Raw genomic sequence first — 18,778 nt, 5'->3', positions numbered from 1 at the left:
GTTTTGTCCAACGTTAAAGGGCGAAGCAATCAGGAGGCGGAGCTTTTTGTCAGTTTAAATTTTTGATTGGACACGAGCAGTATGGTGTTAAGACAGAGAAGAAAACCATTTCAACAGGTACAAATATAAAATCTTAAGCAGCAAGATACTTAATTGTCTGTCGAAGAAATATACTTCCTCGGAAATCCCCATATGCCAATATTTTAAATGATTCCGCTAAATGTTAATTTAGATTCTCATATTATTCTGTTAATTTAGATTCTTAAAATGTTCCCCAAAACGAAAATCATTTCAAGAAAATACTAATGCTCCCCTATATTAATTGGTGAAATTGAAGTTTTCAATGCGTTGCTATTTTACAACGAATCTGACTAGAACTTGAGTTTAATATACCAAACATATGTAGATATATGGTCAATTAGTGAGTATTTTTTTGATCACCCTTGCCCTCAACCCAATTGAAACGCAAACGCTAATGTTATTGATAAAGATTTAATCTATCGTCCTCCTTTTTTGTATTTCTTTTTTCATATATTACAGGTTGTAACAGAACTGGACGCATTCCCCAAAGTAGAGGAAACTTATGTAGAACAAACTGCTACAGGAGCCTCAGGTCGCCGGGTTATATTGTACATTTCGGGGTTATACTGTACATTAATTGCTTTACTATACTTATTCACACAATATACTGTACATCTACTGCCCTACTGGTCGTACTCACACAATATACTTTAGTGGTATGTCCATTCAACAACGATATCATTAGGATACCCATTTTCTTATTTGTTTCCAAAGAAATTTCTATTTTGATATCCATTAAGTATACTGATGGATAAATCAAGTGGAATGATTTCAGTCAACCTGATTAGAGAGAAAATATTATTTTATTTTAGTTTCCATTATATCCTTTATCCTGGTCGTAGTGCTACCACTACACAGATTAGAGAAAAGACATTATTTTTATTTTAGTTTCCATTATAACCTTTATCCTGGTCGTCTTGCTGCTACATTCCGAACTAACCTACTACTACTGGCCGGGATATAAGTTTAGGTAACACAGGAGCAAATATTTTCTTGAATAACCGCCCCCTTTTTTGAAAATTTTTCCCCCCCCCCCCCCAATGTAAAGAATGTTTTTAGTTTTTTTCTCGCTGAATTTAGGGAAATGAATTTATATCCTTAAGTAATCAAAATTCTTGTAAATATGTATCCCAGTTATGAGGTAACTGCATGCAACTTCCTAATTTCGGGGCAAATATAATCAACAAATTCCTCAATAATTTTAAGCTTATTGGGAACAAAATTAAAATTAATATTTGTTATGCTTTTTCACCCCTTTCTGCTCAAAAGAATTAAAAAATATATATTTCTTCAATATTTCCAAATTAATGGATTTTCAAATCGTGGCTATGTTTGTCTCATATTCGCTGAAATATACATTGAGACGCAGTTGCAGTACATTGAGTTACATTTTATTCAAAGATTTTTAGGCTACCGATGTCTACAATAATAATATAAAGTAAAAATGTTTTCAGGGTTCCCTCCGATGCCAACGCAAATTCCAAAATGAAATATTTCGGGGTTTCCTCCGACGCCGATGTAAATTTCAAAATGAAATATTTCAGGGTTTCCTCCGACGCCGATGTAAATTTCAAGATGAAATATTTCAGGGTTTTCTCCGACGCCGACGTAAATTCCAATATGAAATATTTCAGGGTTTCCTCCGATGCCGAAGTAAATTCCAAAATGAAATATTTCAGGGTTTCCTCCGATGCCGACGTAAATTCCAAAATGATATTTCAGGTTTTCCTCCGACGCCGACATGAATTCCAAACTGAAGCTGAATGTAGATCTCACCGTAGCTATGCCTTGTGATTGTAAGTAAACTAAACTTCTTTTAAGATGTTCAAGTCGTTTATTGATTGATTCATTGTTGATGATTGTTATTGATTTCTATTATTGTTAATTGCTAACCATTTTTAAAGTAAATATTTTCTAAAATTAGTTACTAATATTAGATTTAAAAAGATCCGTAAGAGTTAAGAACTGTATATTTGTACACGGACATATTTGTATTTACAATATTTTATTATACTAGACCCCTACTTCATTGATTGACGGGTTGTCTTTTAATAATAATAATAATAATAATAATAACACCTATTACTAGTTTACAAGTCATCAGTAAAGTTCAGTATAGTACAAAAGATACATTTTTATTGAAACAATTTTTGTTGTCTATACTTTCCAGTATGTACATTTTGTCAAAAGTGTTGAGTAAATATTTTGATTTAAAGCCCAGAGTCCCAATGTACTCGGGTTTTCAAATAAAGGCATTGGAAACTAATTTTAAAGAATAAAATTTGAAATTTCTGATTTTAATGAAAAACATGTCATCTATATATATAAAAATGTTTTCTCTTTTTGTCTGCCTGTTTGTTTGTTTGTTTGTCTGATCATAACTTAGGAATCCTAAGACCGATTTGCCTCAAATTTTGATTTATAAACTCGGGAGACCCACGGGAATATTTATAGCTTGGTTTTGAGTTCGATAGCGAAAATTAAGTTTCCGTGTGAAATCGTTTTATGTCCTGGTAAACTGCGGTAGTAACTTTTAGTAACCTGGGCAGCCCATCTAGTTCTTAATATTATACATCCAAATTTCCGTTTTCACGGGAGCTTCCTAGTTGCGTCTCTATTTCTGCATTTTATATTTTTTGTGATTTTTATCCAAATTTCCGTTTTCACGGGAGCTTCCTAGTTGCGTCTCTATTTCTGCATTTTATATTTTTTGTGATTTTTCTTATATGAATTATTAACAAATGTTCAAGTTTAATTAAAGTTTTAAGGGCAAATGCTTCAGCTGGGAAAAGAAATATTGGAAAAAAATAATAATTTTACTGCTGCACACTTGTCATTTTAACTTTTCATAAAATGTTACAATGATGTAATTGTATATTTTCTCAGAAATTTTTCACCCTTTTATCTCTGAACATTAACTATTATATTGTGGAAAGAATCCATAACCTCTATTTTTGGAGTTTTTTAAAATATTTCCTCCTTAACCCCTTAGATTACTTTCATACCAATTTTTCAATCAAGAAATTTGTCATAGAATATGAATAAAATGAAAACCATCTAATTGACTCAAATTGGTTTGCGGTACAGTTAGAAATGTAAACAAGAATAATTGCAGATCCCTTTTTTCAGGTAAGGACTAGGAGGGATCTGCAATATTCTACACTGTGAACCTCGACATTGTAAGTTTAACGGTACACGAAAGTTCACTGTACTGTACTGCAAAGGTTTGTCTTTTGTACATTATCATTACGGCTACAGTACGCTGAACTTAGACTGCTGTACATTGTAGCCCGTGTTGAGGCAGTAAAGTGCATAAACATAAGTTTCGTGTTCTTTGTACTGTGCAGTGAGTGTACATTACAATATAACAATGACAACCACGCTAAAATCCACGATTAGTTTCCCCCAACTGGGTGCAGAACTTTTAACTGAGCAGAGTACAGCTGACCTTCTGTTGGTCGTGTCGGGTCAGCCAGCTGATAAACCGGTTCGTGTACATGCCGCTGTATTCTCGCTGCTCAGCGGGGAGTTGGCGCATGCGCTGAGAGACGCTGAAGTGGACGTTATTATATTCCCCGAAGGGAGTAGTGAGGAGATCTGGAGACTAGTTAATCACCTTTATAAAGGAGAACAAACCAATATCTCATTCTCATTAGCTCAGGAATAAATTACACAAATTTAGTTGTAACCGAGGTTGGAACTTTTGTACTGTACGAGTTAGCGCAAATCTTTAAAGACACAACTCAACATCCACTGCGCAAACTTTTAATTTGAATTAAATTAAGCCTTTAATCCTTGAAAAACCAACGTACTCGTATTTCGCAATATTTTATTTAGGTTTAAGAAGTTTCCAGCATCTATAGATCAATGGTTAAGCAACTTAAGTTATGGATTAGTGCTTTCTGTTTCCGACCTCGTGTCATTTAAAAGATCGAATTTTTTAAACTACATTACAAAGGTGCAAACTGTAGCAATAAGCAAATTTTCGTCATTTTCGGATGATGTTGCTTTAAATTTCATTTTTAATGTATTAATTTATCAGTATTCAATATGTATAATAAACTATAAGAAAAAATTAAAAACTTTTTAAATCAAACTGATTTGTGTAATTTGTCCACTAGGCGCTCGGATTATTAAGAAAGGTTGGGAAGGAGGAGAAATATGATCTACGAGACCCGGATTTAAGACGGAACCATTTTACCCCTATGAACCTGTTCGAGGCAGAAGAGGCCAGAAGACTCCTTGAGGCCGATGTAAAGATGGAAGTCTTAGAGGAGCTAGAGCCTGGCTTCCGTCCGTCCTATAGCGAGGAGGAGGATGAAAGTTTTGAGCCTCGACGTAAGAAGAAAAAGAAAAAGAAGAGATTTATTAAGAAGGAGTTGAAGCAGGAGAAGGAGGAGCTGGACGAGGGGCTGGAGGAGATGAAGGAGTTTAAGAAGGAGTTTGAGAAAGACTCCCCGTCTACTCCCGGCAAAACTAAAAAGGAAGCATTGGAGATGACCGCTCAGCTAGCGAGAGAACCTCATAAATTCAGGTGATTATATCTATTTATTTTTTAATCCGCGAAATTTTTGTTTTACAATACACAAAGAGAACATGTTCACAATTAAAAAAGATGGGCGCGAAGCGACCTACGCCTAGTAATATATGCTTTGCTTGTCTGTTTGTTTGTTTGTCTGTCCGTTTGTATCCGAAAAACGTCAAAACGACTGAACCGATGGGGACCAAATTTTGTGTGGGACATCACTTGACCCAAAGGAAAGGTTTATGGATGATCAAAATTTCAAAAATGTGTCTCTTAAATTTAATTTCAATTGAATTTTGAAAATTACACCATTTTTTTTAAAATCCACAAACCTTTTATGTTTGTTCTTGTTTTACAATGTATATGAAGAGAAAATGTTCATAATTGAAATAGATTATGGGCGCGAAGCATCCTTAGCCTAGTATGATAATATAACAATGATATAGAATAATATATTAATGATATAGAATAATATATTAATGATATATGATAATATAAAAATGAGATATGATTGATGAAATAACAACATATAATTAACAATGATTTTATATCCGTAATGACCACATTTTTTTTTATTCATCCTGAGCTGAAAACTTTAGAATGGTGGATATAGAGATTAATGCTTGATCTCCTCTTTTTTAAATATCCAGGTTAAATACTGCTTGTTCTCCTCTTGTTATTAATCTTCAGATTAATTAGCCGATCGGGATTAAGGATATTTCATTCTAAACTTTTCAGCTCTGATTTAATTATTTTAAAGACCGGCGTTATTGTCCCGGCTGAACATTTTTATTGTCTTGGCTATTGAGGATTAATGTGCCCAAATGTATGATAAATCATATTTAAGAAGGGCATTTTTTCTTACATTTCAAAGATTTATTGATGTGGATATAATTGCCAATGTGGCTGGTTAAGGTTTAGGTTTTGTCATTTCGAGATTGAGTTGTAATTGTTATACTAAAGTCACTTGTTCGGTAAAAATCCCGCCTCAATCTCAAAACACCCGGCCCCGGCTCAACTTTTGACCCGGTACATATAGTTTTGAAATAAAAAAACTAGTTTCAGTCTAGCAAAATGTACAGCTCCTATTTGTTCCGCAACTTCATAGATTATTGGCAAAATTCGACACTACAGAAAACTCGAAAATTAAATCTTATGGAACATACATTATGTTTTAGGCTGTTCAACAGACTACAGTATTGGGGGAATGGAAAGGTAAAATATTTTTAAGGGTAAAAATTATTTTTGATTAGATTGACCAAATAGAAGTATGAATTTGAAGAAAACTGTAATAAAATGTAAGAGATATAAAAGATTTAACAATAAAAAATTTATAAATAAAAATGAAATCAGAAAAAAGGAATGAAATGATGATAATTAATAGCTTTCTATATAATTTTTATCGTCCATGTTTTATCTACTTCATCTCATTTGTTAAACTTTGATTTTAAGCTTTTGTAAGAATTATTTTATCTTATCCTCGTTTTTTATTTGTCCAGAAGAAAGGCAGCAACGAGACCGATGACGAATATTTCGAACGAGTTCGATTCTATGACAAATTCCCAGGGCTAATCTTCGAGGACGAATGTACCCGGTTCGTTGTGTGTATTGAGTGCGGGACTGTGACTAAGAATATCCCGAGTACTCATCACTGTGAGAGGCAGGTTGAGTTCCTGCGGGATAAACCTGTCGAGGTCATCAGGAGGATGCACAAATCCTCACATCTTACTAAATACTTCAAACAGAAAGCTGACAAGGTAATATAATAATGTTATGTGAAAATATTTAAAGAGAATAAAACTTCAGAGACGATTGTAAGCATAGAGATTTTTTAGTCTTTTTCCTTACATTCAATATTCATGGTTCTAAGTGTGTGCAACTGTAAACTTGTTTATAGTCTTGCAATATTTTATAATTTACTATAAAAAGTAGAATCTCAAACTAACTCCTCAGGTTGGTTTACTGTTTATGTCGTCATTAAATTCTAATACTTAGTTTGTAAACCTGAATAATTCAGTGCTTAAATTCGGACCCGAATCCACTTCTAATATAATTGAAATTCGAGCCATCTTTATACAGACCTGAAGTCCTCTACAATTTACTTTGTTTTTTAAATTTACTAATTTGTTGGGGGGGGGGGGGGGGAATAAATCAATTTTATAGGTTGGAAATTATAGAACCACTCAATAAAAAAGAAATGTGACACTTCTGTTGTTTGGTCCCAATAATTTTGTTTCTTATGCGGTTTCGGATCAATGTCTTCATGAAATGTACAAATTCTTTTCTCTAAATTATCTGTCAGTCTAATTTCAATCCATGCTTTAAGTAACAATTGACAAAAAGAATTCATAATTTGAGAAACAATTTCAAATACATCGTCGTCATTATATCTTCAATGAATAATGATTGAGGTTCGGAACTGGACCTTGCTTCTCTTCTGTAGAAATCCAAAGATCTCATGAAAAGCCATGATCTAATTGCCTCATTTCGTACAGAAAAAACTGAGAATTCTTATTGATTCTTTTTTTGGGGGTTAAAAACCATCTGCACATGGTAAAATTAATGATGAGGTCAACTTTGAATTTAGTCCGCAGTCCCTTTAACTTGATAATTATTTCCAGGTTGAGTGTAAGGTTTGTCTAGATGTTCTTCCGAGTATGGATTCATTTAAAATCCATCTCAAGGAGCTTCATAATATAGGAATATTCATACTTTAATACAACATGCGAGACAAAATTATACATCTAAAACCCACTAAATTATATAGCGAGATCCATTAAACTTTGGAATGGGAAGACGACTTTACACTTAAGTTATAATTGTAAATAGTTAATCATGAAATACAGCAAGTGTACAGTTTATAAAGATCCATTTCACGTAAATTGGGTTTCTTTCATGTAACTGGTAAAACAATTTGTTTTATAACAGCATTAAATATAAAGATTGCTAAATATTGTCTTCCTGTTTAACAGCTTTATGGGCCTCATTTTTACAAGGTCTTGTACAATGTGCACTAAACATTGAGCATTTGTTCCAATTTTAATTCCAAAATTATTAAAGTATGAATTGTGTTTAATTAGAACCGCTGCTTTACCGCTGCAATAATCAATTCGGAGATTTTGTCTGCCAGGTAGGATTTGGTAGGATTCGGTAGGATTTGGGAGGATTTGGGAGGATTCGGGAGGGTTAGGGAATATTTTAGATGATTTGGAATGGTTTGGTAGGATTTGGTAGTGTTTGGAAGAGTATTTGGTAGAGCTGTGTAGGAGTTGACAGGATTTCGAAGGATTTGGGAGGATTTGGTAAAGTTTGTTAAAGTTTGGTAGGGTTTGGTAATTGTTGGTAACTGTTGGTAGGGTTTGGTAGGGTTTTGATGACTTTAGTAGGGTTTGGTAGGGTTTGGTCGGCTTTGGTAGGTTTTAGGAGGGTTTGGTAGGGTTTGGATGGATTTGGTAGGGTTTGGATGGATTTGGTGGGGTTTTCGGAGATTTTGTCTGCCAGGTAGGATTTGGTAGGATTTGGGAGGATTCGAGAGGATTCGGAATGATTTGGGAAGATTCGGGATGATTTGGTAGGATTTGGTAGGATTTGGTAGGGTTTGGTAAGGTGTGGGAGGGGGGTTGGTATGATTTGGTAGGGCTGTGTAGGAGTTGATAGGATTTGGAAGGATTCGGTTGGGTTAGGTAATTTTTGGTTGGATTTGGAAGGGTTTGGAAGGGTTTGGTAGGGTTTGGTAGGATTCTATAAGTTTAGATTCTGTGATTTTTGGTGAGATTTAGTAGGATTTGATAGAGATCGTTTGAAATAAACAGCACGAAATTACCAAGCACGATAAGATAGAATTAGGTAAGCTTGATTAACCTTATCATGGCTTTTAAAACGTATTTTGTCAAGTTGCTATATATTTCGTAGATTTAAGGTAAACATAAGAAATTTGCCAGCTTCTTCCCTTTGTAGAATATTAATCAGATTACATCCGGAAGTACGGAAATCTCTTAAACCCATTTACAAAACCTTATTCGGAAGACAGTCGGGCGGAGAAATTCTAATTTTTTTTTTCACAGAACTAATTTTCAATTTTTTAAAATTTAACAACATCTTTTTATTTTAGCACGGTTTTGTTGTGAGACCTGTTCAATGCATTTTCTAACTAGAAACTCACTGGATACTCATGTCAAGGAAAGCTAGAGAAAAAACTTACTTTTTTATTTTTCTAAAACTATTACGAATTTGCTAAAATGAAAGACTAATATTAAAGTTATGAAACTATTTGGCACTTTTTTGGGGTACAAACGAAACTTCTTTATTCAATACAGTTTTAAATTTTTTTTAACTCATCCGAATATTTACTTTATAAATTTAAATACGAGTCTAAAAACTGCATTAAGTATAAAAACCGCAAAAATCGTTAAAAAAAGAAACAAATGCAGAAAATAAAATGAGTTTTCCTCTCTGAAATCTCAAAAAAAAAATCTCGTTTTCGGCCTTTCATTAGTAAATTTTTAATATTGCCCAAATACTGGATAAATTATTTTTTTTTCGAGTGTTGCTTCTAATTTGCCATAGTATAATTGTCTGCTTGTTCTGTTCATTAAAAGCAGTTTCTCGACTTGTTGATATTTAGAGAACCCACGAGGATTACCGACCCCACGTGTGCGAAGAGTGCGCGCGCTCCTTTAAAGTTAAGCGGCATTTAGACGCGCACATGCGCACACACACGGGAGAAAAGAGTTTCCAGTGCCGACACTGTGATAAACGATTTGCTAAAGAATGGACTCGCACACAACACGAGCGTTTGCATCTTGGAGTCAAACCATACGCGTGTCATGTCTGCGATGCTAGATACAGTCAAAAAACATCATTGGATTGTCATATTAGGACACATCACACCAGACATGTATAGACATGTACATTGTACACAGGAAAATTGTTTTAGATAAATTTCTGACAAAAAATGGACGAGAATAATGTTTGATCGGTGTTTTTGGCATTACTGCTTAGAAATGTCCGACCAAAACCTGATTATTATTTATATTTTAAACCAGTCTATATTTGTTTTAATACATCTCTGGAGTTTGAACATTATGGCCATATAATTAGAATGGTATATGTTGTTTCAAATTTTTTATTTCAAATACTTTCTCACTTATAAACTAAACTAAAACAAGAAAAATTTACTTGAGAATTCTAGTTAGGGTTGACTGTGATTATTATTATTATTTAAATACAATATCATTCATTGCTCCAACATAACACATACAGAAGGACCAGAGCTTAATATTTCGATAACATGTAACTTGATTTTTAAATTATGATTAATTGTAAAAATGTGGTATTTTTGTATTAATTGTAAATTACTGTCTTTGCACAATAATTGTGAGAAAATTTTTTTTTGCCGCGATAAATGTAATTTCTTTGTTTACATGGCCTCAAAGTTCGTTAGAAATGACCAGTTGTGGCATCTGATATGTCGAAAGAACATTTGAGAACTTTAGAAAAATTGGGCCAGAATTCTTTAAAATTAAAAAAAGATTTGATTTAAACAAGCTTTTTCAAAGTCATTGTTGAGATAAAAAAAAATATGAAAAGGAGTCAAAGTTTTTGTAATAGTTGTGATAAATGGAATATCAAAATGATTCTGGGACTCGTGGATTAGTTTGGTCAAATATCAGAAAAATCTTGACAGAATATAAAAGATAAAATATTTCAAGCAAACTGGTATTTCTAGTGTGTAATGTGTATTTAATAAGTACTTATTAATTAAAAAAAACGAATTTTACCGCACATTTAATATTGGACATTTTCAACTTTGACTTTTAGATATATGTAAATTGTATATAAATTACTAAACTAAATGTTATATAGTAGATGTAAATTGTCTAACTATGTTTTACTTTAGCTTATTTTTATATGAAAAGTAAATTATGTTGTGATTGAATTTTCTGGTTTTACTTAGATTTTCAAAATATATTTTAATTGTTCAATGTTCATCCAATCCGTAGTTTTCCAATGAAGCTTTGCTTGTAGTGAACTTGGGTAAGAATATAGTTGGAACTACTAAACATTTGTACAACTATATATTAGGTGCTTGTACAACTTACATGTACAATGTACATGGTACATACTAGATAAGTACAGTTAATTAACTACTTTTCACGGATCTTTTTATTGGAGGTAAAAAATAAATTAATATCAGACAAATGTAAATATTCATGGATTTGAGATTTATTAATTACATTGATTTTTATTAATTATTGAAAAAGACTGATTGATTGATTGATTAATTTATTTAAGTTCTTAATAAATTTTTTAATTTTTTTTTTTGATCGAGTATCAAGTAGTTAATAAGAGTTGATTGATTGAATAATTTTTATGAATGTTAAATTGATTGATTGCCATGTAGGAATGATTTATATGATGATGATTGAATAATTGTTGTATTGAAGTGATAGGAGCTGATATCCTGGACAAGACGAATCAGAACGCGTTCAGCTTCGGTAGATTACGAGAAGATCCAACCTGGTTCAAGCTGGAGGAACATCAGCTCATTCATTTCAGAGAGGTAGGTCATCAACTTGGTTCCAGCTGGAGGAACATCATTCAATTCAGAGAGGTAGGTCATCAACTTGGTTCCAGCTGGAGGAGCATCATTTATTCATTTCAAAGAGGTATGTCATAAACCAAGTAAAAGTTTTACATGTAATTAAGAAACAAAACTATTAACATCTTTTTATTGTCTTTTCTTTAATTGGTGATAAGAAACATCCAAAAAATTTAGTTTAAAAACTAAAAAAATTAATTAAAAATTAGGTTATGAGAGATTTTTATTGAGTAGGGCGTCCCTAAAACTCTGATTTGTTTTGATTTAATTTTGAGTTTTAATTTTTCAGATGGAACGACTAAACGCTTATCTGAGTGAAGAATATCATCAGCTTCAAGATGTTCTTTGGAAATCTGGGTACTCGAGACTCTACGGAGATATGCCGGCTAGGTAGATAATGATCCTATACCATAATTTATGGAGATATGTTAGCCTCCCCCACCCCCCTTGATTTTTTTCCCTTTAAAACTGAAGAGTGAAAAACCCAATGACCCCGCCTCTTAAAACTCAAAGTTATGATTTAAAAGATGTTTTTTTTTCTTTATACCTTTTTTGTTCACTCTTTGCATTGTATAGGAAAAGAATGCAGCCAAAACAATATGTTATCATCGTCAAATTTATTGTTTTGTGACATGCTTAACAATTTGTAATTTATATTAAGACAATAAGCTGATTTGACAAATGTACCTGATGAATAACTTTATCTTATGTACTGTGTACATAGTTTCATTGTCCTTGACTTAGACGATTAGTCCTTGATAAACCACATTATGTTGTGAGTACTGCACATGATTTCTTTAACTATCCTTTATTTAGACGATTAGTGCCTGATAATCCTCATAATGTTGTGTACAGTACTGTACAATGGATAGGTTCCTTTAAATATCCTTGATTTAAAGGAACCTTTTATTGAGAATATTAGTTCCTGATGCCCCCCAGTACCTGATGAACGACATGATGTTGTGTACAGTACAGTATAGTACAGTACATGGTTCCTTTAACTACCTTTTATTAAGAAGACTAGTACCTGATTGATGAACGACATTATGTTGTGTACAGTACAGTTCATGGTTCCTTTAACTACCTCTTATTAAGAAGACTAGTACCTGATGAACGACATTATGTTGTGTACAGTTCAGTACATGGTTCCTTTTACTATTCTTAATTTAGACGATTAGTACCTGATGAACCACATGATGCTTGCCGCGTACATGGTTCTCTTACTCTCAACAAGGTTGCAGGAAACTTCCATGTAACAGCAGGAAAGGTATGGACTAGTGAAATTGGCCAGCATAAAACACAAAGAGAATAGAATATATATTAGAGGGGAATTTACTAGAAAAAAGTGTAAAACGGAAATTTTGTTGTACTGTTTCCATACTGCAGGTGTACTTCACATATTTATGCTATATAACCTTTTGGGCCCTGGAATATCATTTTATAGAAAATCTAAAATTAATATTAAAAGAAAACCAAATTATGAAATAGGCTGGTTCCATAATTGACCAATGATCATTTCACTTTCACTTTCACTTTACAAACGATGATTTTCCGTTATAAGTTTAAATCAAATGATGTTTTTTATTCACCTAAATCATTATGAAGTTTATTTAACAGCTTTAAAAAATTTGAAATAGAAATGGATAGTCTAGGGAACATACTGTATTAATTTACTCTACTGCATATAATTTGTGAATATTTACATGATTTGTACACTTTGAACTCCCTTTCAGGCTGAAAGAGACTGAAAAAATTCATACCGAGAGATTCATTAAATTCCTCTCTAATATATATTCTATTCGCTATGATAAAACATTTTTAAAATTTGTCCGCATACAACATTTTTGAAATTTATCAGCCTAAAACATTTTTTAAAAATTTTTTATTTCAAGCAAATAAAAAAGGGGACCTTTAACGATTTTCATAAATTCGCTAATTGTCGTCACTTAAGCAAATAAATACAGTTATCTTAGTTGTTGTTGGTATTTCCTTGCAGTTCAACAGAACAAAGCAAATTTTTCTTTAAGTAATTGGAAATTGGAAGACAACGAAAAGCACGTGAAAAATCGAACAATGAATATAGTGGAGTGCCTGGCAGTGCTTTGAATCCATTTCATTTTGAGATCCAGATGCGGACCCTGGATCCGTACCCTGTAACAAATGGATCCATGTTCAGATTCAGGATATTTCTTTTTGTTTTGCATATTTTTTATGTCTTAAAACAAGTTATCAAATCAAGATCAAAGGCGCTAAAAAATTTCAGATTAAATGAAACCGGATCAGTTGAAGGAAGTTGTTAGATTTAAAATGTAAATATTTTCGTTACAGGTTCTACCCATTGCTGGAGCACATGCACATCTGACAAGCTTTATGGAGGAACATGAGTATAATTTTACACACAGGTACACAGGGGCACTCATCTTACAAGACTTGGTGGGTGAGGGGNTCTTTTTAAAATTTGGTTTTAAGATTGAAAAACTGTTAAACTTTTTTAAAGAAAAAGCAACGGTTAAAATTTTTTTAGGAAACCAAATCTGTAAAACTTGATTTGAGTTTGAAAAACTATAAAATTTGTTTCAAGGAAGAAAACTGTCAAATAGAATAGAAAATCCCGTTTTAGGATAGAAAACTTGAAAACTTGTTTCAGGAGAGAAAAAACTCGAAAACTTGTTTCAGATTAGAAATCTGGAAAACTTGTTCCAGAGCTGAAAACTTTAGAATGGGATATCCTTAATCCAGATCGGTTAATTAATCTGGAGATTAAATTCATGAGGAGAACAAGCAATATTTAATCTGGAGATTAAGAAAAAGAGTGGATAAAGCATTAATCCCGATATCCACATTTCTAAAGTTTTCAGCTAAGGTTAGATAAAAAATAAAATCTTGTTTCAGGATTGAAAAATTGAGTTTTGGAGACTCCGTTGCGGGGATAATTCAACCTCTGGAGGGAACAGAGATGACGACGGATATAAGTGAGTGAATTTTCTCTTTTTCATGTTCTAATTCATCTTTTTTATAATTCTTGTTCTTGTTCATTCTACTTTTTTTTAAGCGGATTCTCTTCTGTCCTTAAATAACTTTCAGATTCATCAACTTTCTTTTTCAAATATGTTATTTTTATAAATTCCTGTTTATGACATAAGACATACATAATATATTCTAGATCTGATAAACTACCAGTACTACATTGAGATCGTACCTACTGTTGTGGATACATATCTTGGTAGGACAGTCACCTACCAGTACAGTGTCAAGGTAGGTGTAGCGGATATCATCTCATGGGTGTTTGAGGAATGATTTTAAAATTAATTTATGTTTGATTCAAGATAAAGATCGGGCAGAAAATCTGAAATGTGGGGAGGAATCGAAGGATGGCTCACGCGATCCCTGTAAAATATGATTTGATTTGTGATTGAATTCAAGATTGAGTTTTGTTGGTTTCAAGGTTTATTTTGTGATGATTTAATGATTAACTTATGTTGATTTTAAGATTGTGCGAGGTATGATCAATAAGTTTCGCTGAAACTTTCTTACTTTCTTTGAGGCACTTCTAGAAGTCTCAATTATAAATCTTCTTTTAAAGTTTACTATATACTATCTATATTGGGGACATTTTTGGCCAGGTTGTCGTCAAGTAGATTGTTGTTGTGACGTAAGGAGCGTTCTCCTCAAGGTGGATTATATTCGTCACAGCAAAGGAATATCTAGAATATTAACCAGAGAAGGACACATTTTTTTGTTTTTTATTAGACAATGCGAAAACTAAGCAAACCCCTTACACATGATCCAGAACGCATTTATAAAGGGATTTGAACTTTAATGATGGTTTAATGGGCTTAAGAAAGAAAAAAATAATATTTGAAGGATTATAACATGTCCGGGCGGGAAAAGACCATCAAGACCAAATAGATTCAAGTACAATAGGTGGCAACAGAGAAATGGATATAAGACATACATAATATATTCTAGATCTGATAAACTACCAGTACTACATTGAGATCGTACCTACTGTTGTGGATACATATCTTGGTAGGACAGTCACCTACCAGTACAGTGTCAAGGTAGGTGTAGCGGATATCATCTCATGGGTGTTTGAGGAATGATTTTAAAATTAATTTATGTTTGATTCAAGATAAAGATCGGGCAGAAAATCTGAAATGTGGGGAGGAATCGAAGGATGGCTCACGCGATCCCTGTAAAATATGATTTGATTTGTGATTGAATTCAAGATTGAATTTTGTTGGTTTCAAGGTTTATTTTGTGATGATTTAATGATTAACTTATGTTGATTTTAAGATTGTGCGAGGTATGATCAATAAGTTTCGCTGAAACTTTCTTACTTTCTTTGAGGCACTTCTAGAAGTCTCAATTATAAATCTTCTTTTAAAGTTTACTATATACTATCTATATTGGGGACATTTTTGGCCAGGTTGTCGTCAAGTAGATTGTTGTTGTGACGTAAGGAGCGTTCTCCTCAAGGTGGATTATATTCGTCACAGCAAAGGAATATCTAGAATATTAACCAGAGAAGGACACATTTTTTTGTTTTTTATTAGACAATGCGAAAACTAAGCAAACCCCTTACACATGATCCAGAACGCATTTATAAAGGGATTTGAACTTTAATGATGGTTTAATGGGCTTAAGAAAGAAAAAAATAATATTTGAAGGATTATAACATGTCCGGGCGGGAAAAGACCATCAAGACCAAATAGATTCAAGTACAATAGGTGGCAACAGAGAAATGGACCAATACATGACGTCACAAATGTCAAAAGAAGACAATGTTTTCTCCCAGTAGTTGACATGTTTTCCAAGATTAAATAAAAAAGTGTTAAAACAGAAAATAAATAACACAACATTTTACTTTTTTTACTATTTTTTTAACACTTTACTATTATTGACAATTTTGTCGGACACATAAAACTGTTGACAGTTGTGACGTAAGAATACAGCTGTACAAATTCTACATTACCATCTATTGTAATTGATCAAATATTTGATCAAGGTCCCTTAAATGGTCGAAATAATTATAATTTGTTTAAACCATGTTAGTAAGGATTCTAGAAGTGTATTTGCCAGACAGCTTAATGTATGCTTTTACAGAGTAAACAAAGTTGTAAACCAAGATTTAAAAATAACAAAGATCTGGATTAAATTTTTCCCAAAGTCTCTAACATAGGATAAAAGGCGTAACATTAATTATGGATCTGAAATGTAAATCAAAACCAGAAACATCTTAAAAGTCCTTTCTACATTCAATACTCAATCTCTCTTTTCTTTTGATCACTCTTAAAGGGTCTAAAACAGACTCTGATGAATCAAGTTTTTAAAACCTAGCTTTCTCAAGAACACAACCCTTTGATTGAATTAAGATTTTGACAGAAATAACATGCAGATGATAAAGAATATTTTATTTATTCTAGTTTTATCTAAAATAATACAATTTAGAGAAAATTACTTGAAATAGTTAAAATTAAATAGGAACTTTAAAGAAATATACACACTTTTGCTGCAATATCTCGGCTGAGACTTCTTAAAGTACCCTTAACTTATTTTTAGCAAAACTTATTGATCACACCTCGTATTAGTGATTATTTCAAAATTGATTTATTTTAATTTTAAGATTGTTTTAGTGATGATTTCAATATTGATTTTAACATTAATTTCAAGATTAATTTCAAGATTAATTTCAAGATTGATTTCAAGATTGATTTTTCAAGATTAATTTAAAAATTATTTTCAAGATTGATTTCAAGATTAATTTCAAGATTGATTTCAAGATTGATTTCAAGATTGATTTCAAAACAATTGTAATGTATATTGTATAATTTATCCAAATAATAACTTTGCAATTGATTTGAAGATTTATATCTGAACTTGATTTTAAAACTTTGTCAACTAAGTAATATAGGAATTTTCAGATTGGTTTCTTGATTTTTTACAATAATCTAGTTATTGAGTTTAAGATTAACTAACTAATTAATTTCATGATTTTTTTATTCATTTTAATATTTATTTAGTTATTTAGTGAGCTGTGTAAGATTTAGAAGTCGATGATAAATTAATTAATAATTAGATTAAGCTAGATCTGTTACAGGAGCTAGCTCGTCCTATCTCGCATGGTCAGGGTTCCCATGGTACTCCTGGTATATACTTCAAGTATGATATATCTGCGCTCAAAGTAGAAGTCACAAAAGACAGGTGTTATTCTCAAATTAAAGGGAGTGTAAGCATGAATGTAAGTGGCTCCATGCAAAGATGGCAATGCCCGATTCACATCGGTTCCCTTGAAATTGTTATCTTAAGTATGTGAAAGATACTTTTTTTAGGTTTAAAAGTTTTTAATTCTGATAACTCCTTTCTTTTTTCATGCAGGAGAAATGCGCAAGACATTTCTGTAGAGAAACCACAGTTGAAAATAATCAGATTTGAAAATTATAAATATTGGAATTTAGATCATACTTAGATCAAACAAAGCTTTTAGGAGTACCGTTGTTAATCGGCCCTTTCCATTTTTGCAAAAACGGTCACTTGGAACTACGCTTAGGGTCCCTTGAAGCTTATTCAAACAAAACACTGTTCAATGACGACAACACAAAACCCCCTTGAACAAAGTTCGACAAAACATTTTTTTAAAATATCTTGATCAATCTTAAGTTTCTTTTCTTTAAACATCATGTTTGTTTGGAGTTTGTCCTGTCGCCTTAACTTTATTACATTGCAGAGAAGAGTTTTTAAAGTGTAAATCTTACTTGTTAATATTTTAGGGAACCTTTTTGGCAGTTTCTAGTTAAAGTATGTGCCGGAGTTGGAGGCATTTGTGCAACCTCTGGACTTCTAGCCATCCTCGTCAAGTGGGTAGTCAACACCATATGCTGTAGTCTAGGTCAAGAGCAAACAAAGAAACCAGTTTCAGCGTCAGCTGTACCAGCCAGCTGATAATCTGGGTTCACTAAAAGTTAAAACCAGTTTTTGACTCAGCTACAACAACAAGTGAAAGATAATCCGGGAATCTAGCTAGTTACAACTGGGGGTCATTCCTAGTTGAAACTGGTTCTTGCGTCAGCTGCAGCAACTAGCTGAAGTCGCGTGTTCCTCCAGTTAAAACCGGTTATTTTATTACTAGCAGAAAACTTGCCTTAGTTGCAACTATTTAACACACGCTGGTTACAGCATTAGTGGCAACCATTTTCCGTTAACTGATTACTGCATTAGAAGCATTATTTGAATGATTAGTGTGAATTGTGAAGTGTGAATGTGTTATTTGTATTTTCCAGCACGTATTGTTTTGATTTGTGGGTTTAATAACTATCTGTTAACACATTTGGTTTTTTCATCAAAATGTTTTATGATTTAAAAATTAAATTTGAGCCTCTCTGACGAAAACGGGCACGTGGTTTTGTGCACTGTTGCATTTATCTGCGTTTTAATTTGACACTTGTGATTTATCCTTTTCCTTCGTTTTTTTACAATGAATAAAATGTATCTTAAAAAATAATGATGATTACTCCAATTTTATAAAAAAAACAACGATTTTTTCAGTTTAATATGATGGAATCTTGAGAAAA

At 32.5% G+C, this 18,778-nt stretch overlaps 1 protein-coding gene across 1 annotated transcript; it reads left to right on the top strand.

Annotated features, from left to right (window-relative positions):
• Positions 1–27: 27 nt before the first annotated feature.
• Positions 28–18,708, top strand: LOC111704329 (endoplasmic reticulum-Golgi intermediate compartment protein 2). The gene is made up of 12 exons (XM_023476552.1): positions 28–117; positions 541–613; positions 970–1,051; positions 1,804–1,877; positions 11,053–11,168; positions 11,497–11,597; positions 12,378–12,474; positions 13,536–13,609; positions 14,100–14,179; positions 14,371–14,462; positions 17,308–17,411; positions 17,978–18,708. The coding sequence occupies exons 1-12, from the start codon at positions 82–84 to the stop codon at positions 18,147–18,149; spliced, it is 1,101 nt and encodes a 366-aa protein (XP_023332320.1). The 5' UTR covers positions 28–81; the 3' UTR covers positions 18,150–18,708.
• Positions 18,709–18,778: the final 70 nt, after the last annotated feature.

Source organism: Eurytemora carolleeae, unplaced genomic scaffold (genome assembly GCF_000591075.1).
Source record: "Eurytemora carolleeae unplaced genomic scaffold, Eaff_2.0 scaffold558, whole genome shotgun sequence".
Taxonomy (NCBI): Eukaryota; Metazoa; Arthropoda; class Copepoda; order Calanoida; family Temoridae; genus Eurytemora; species Eurytemora carolleeae.
This window is presented reverse-complemented; position numbering and strand designations above follow the sequence as displayed.

Bases quoted from the DNA above. Each gene is read 5' to 3' on its own strand.
- LOC111704329 (XM_023476552.1), top strand. From the start codon at position 82: ATGGTGTTAAGACAGAGAAGAAAACCATTTCAACAG. The intron at 1,878-11,052 runs GTAAGTAAACTA...GTTGTATTGAAG, and splicing joins CGTAGCTATGCCTTGTGATT to TGATAGGAGCTGATATCCTG. The intron at 13,610-14,099 runs GTACACAGGGGC...ATCTTGTTTCAG, and splicing joins GAGTATAATTTTACACACAG to GATTGAAAAATTGAGTTTTG.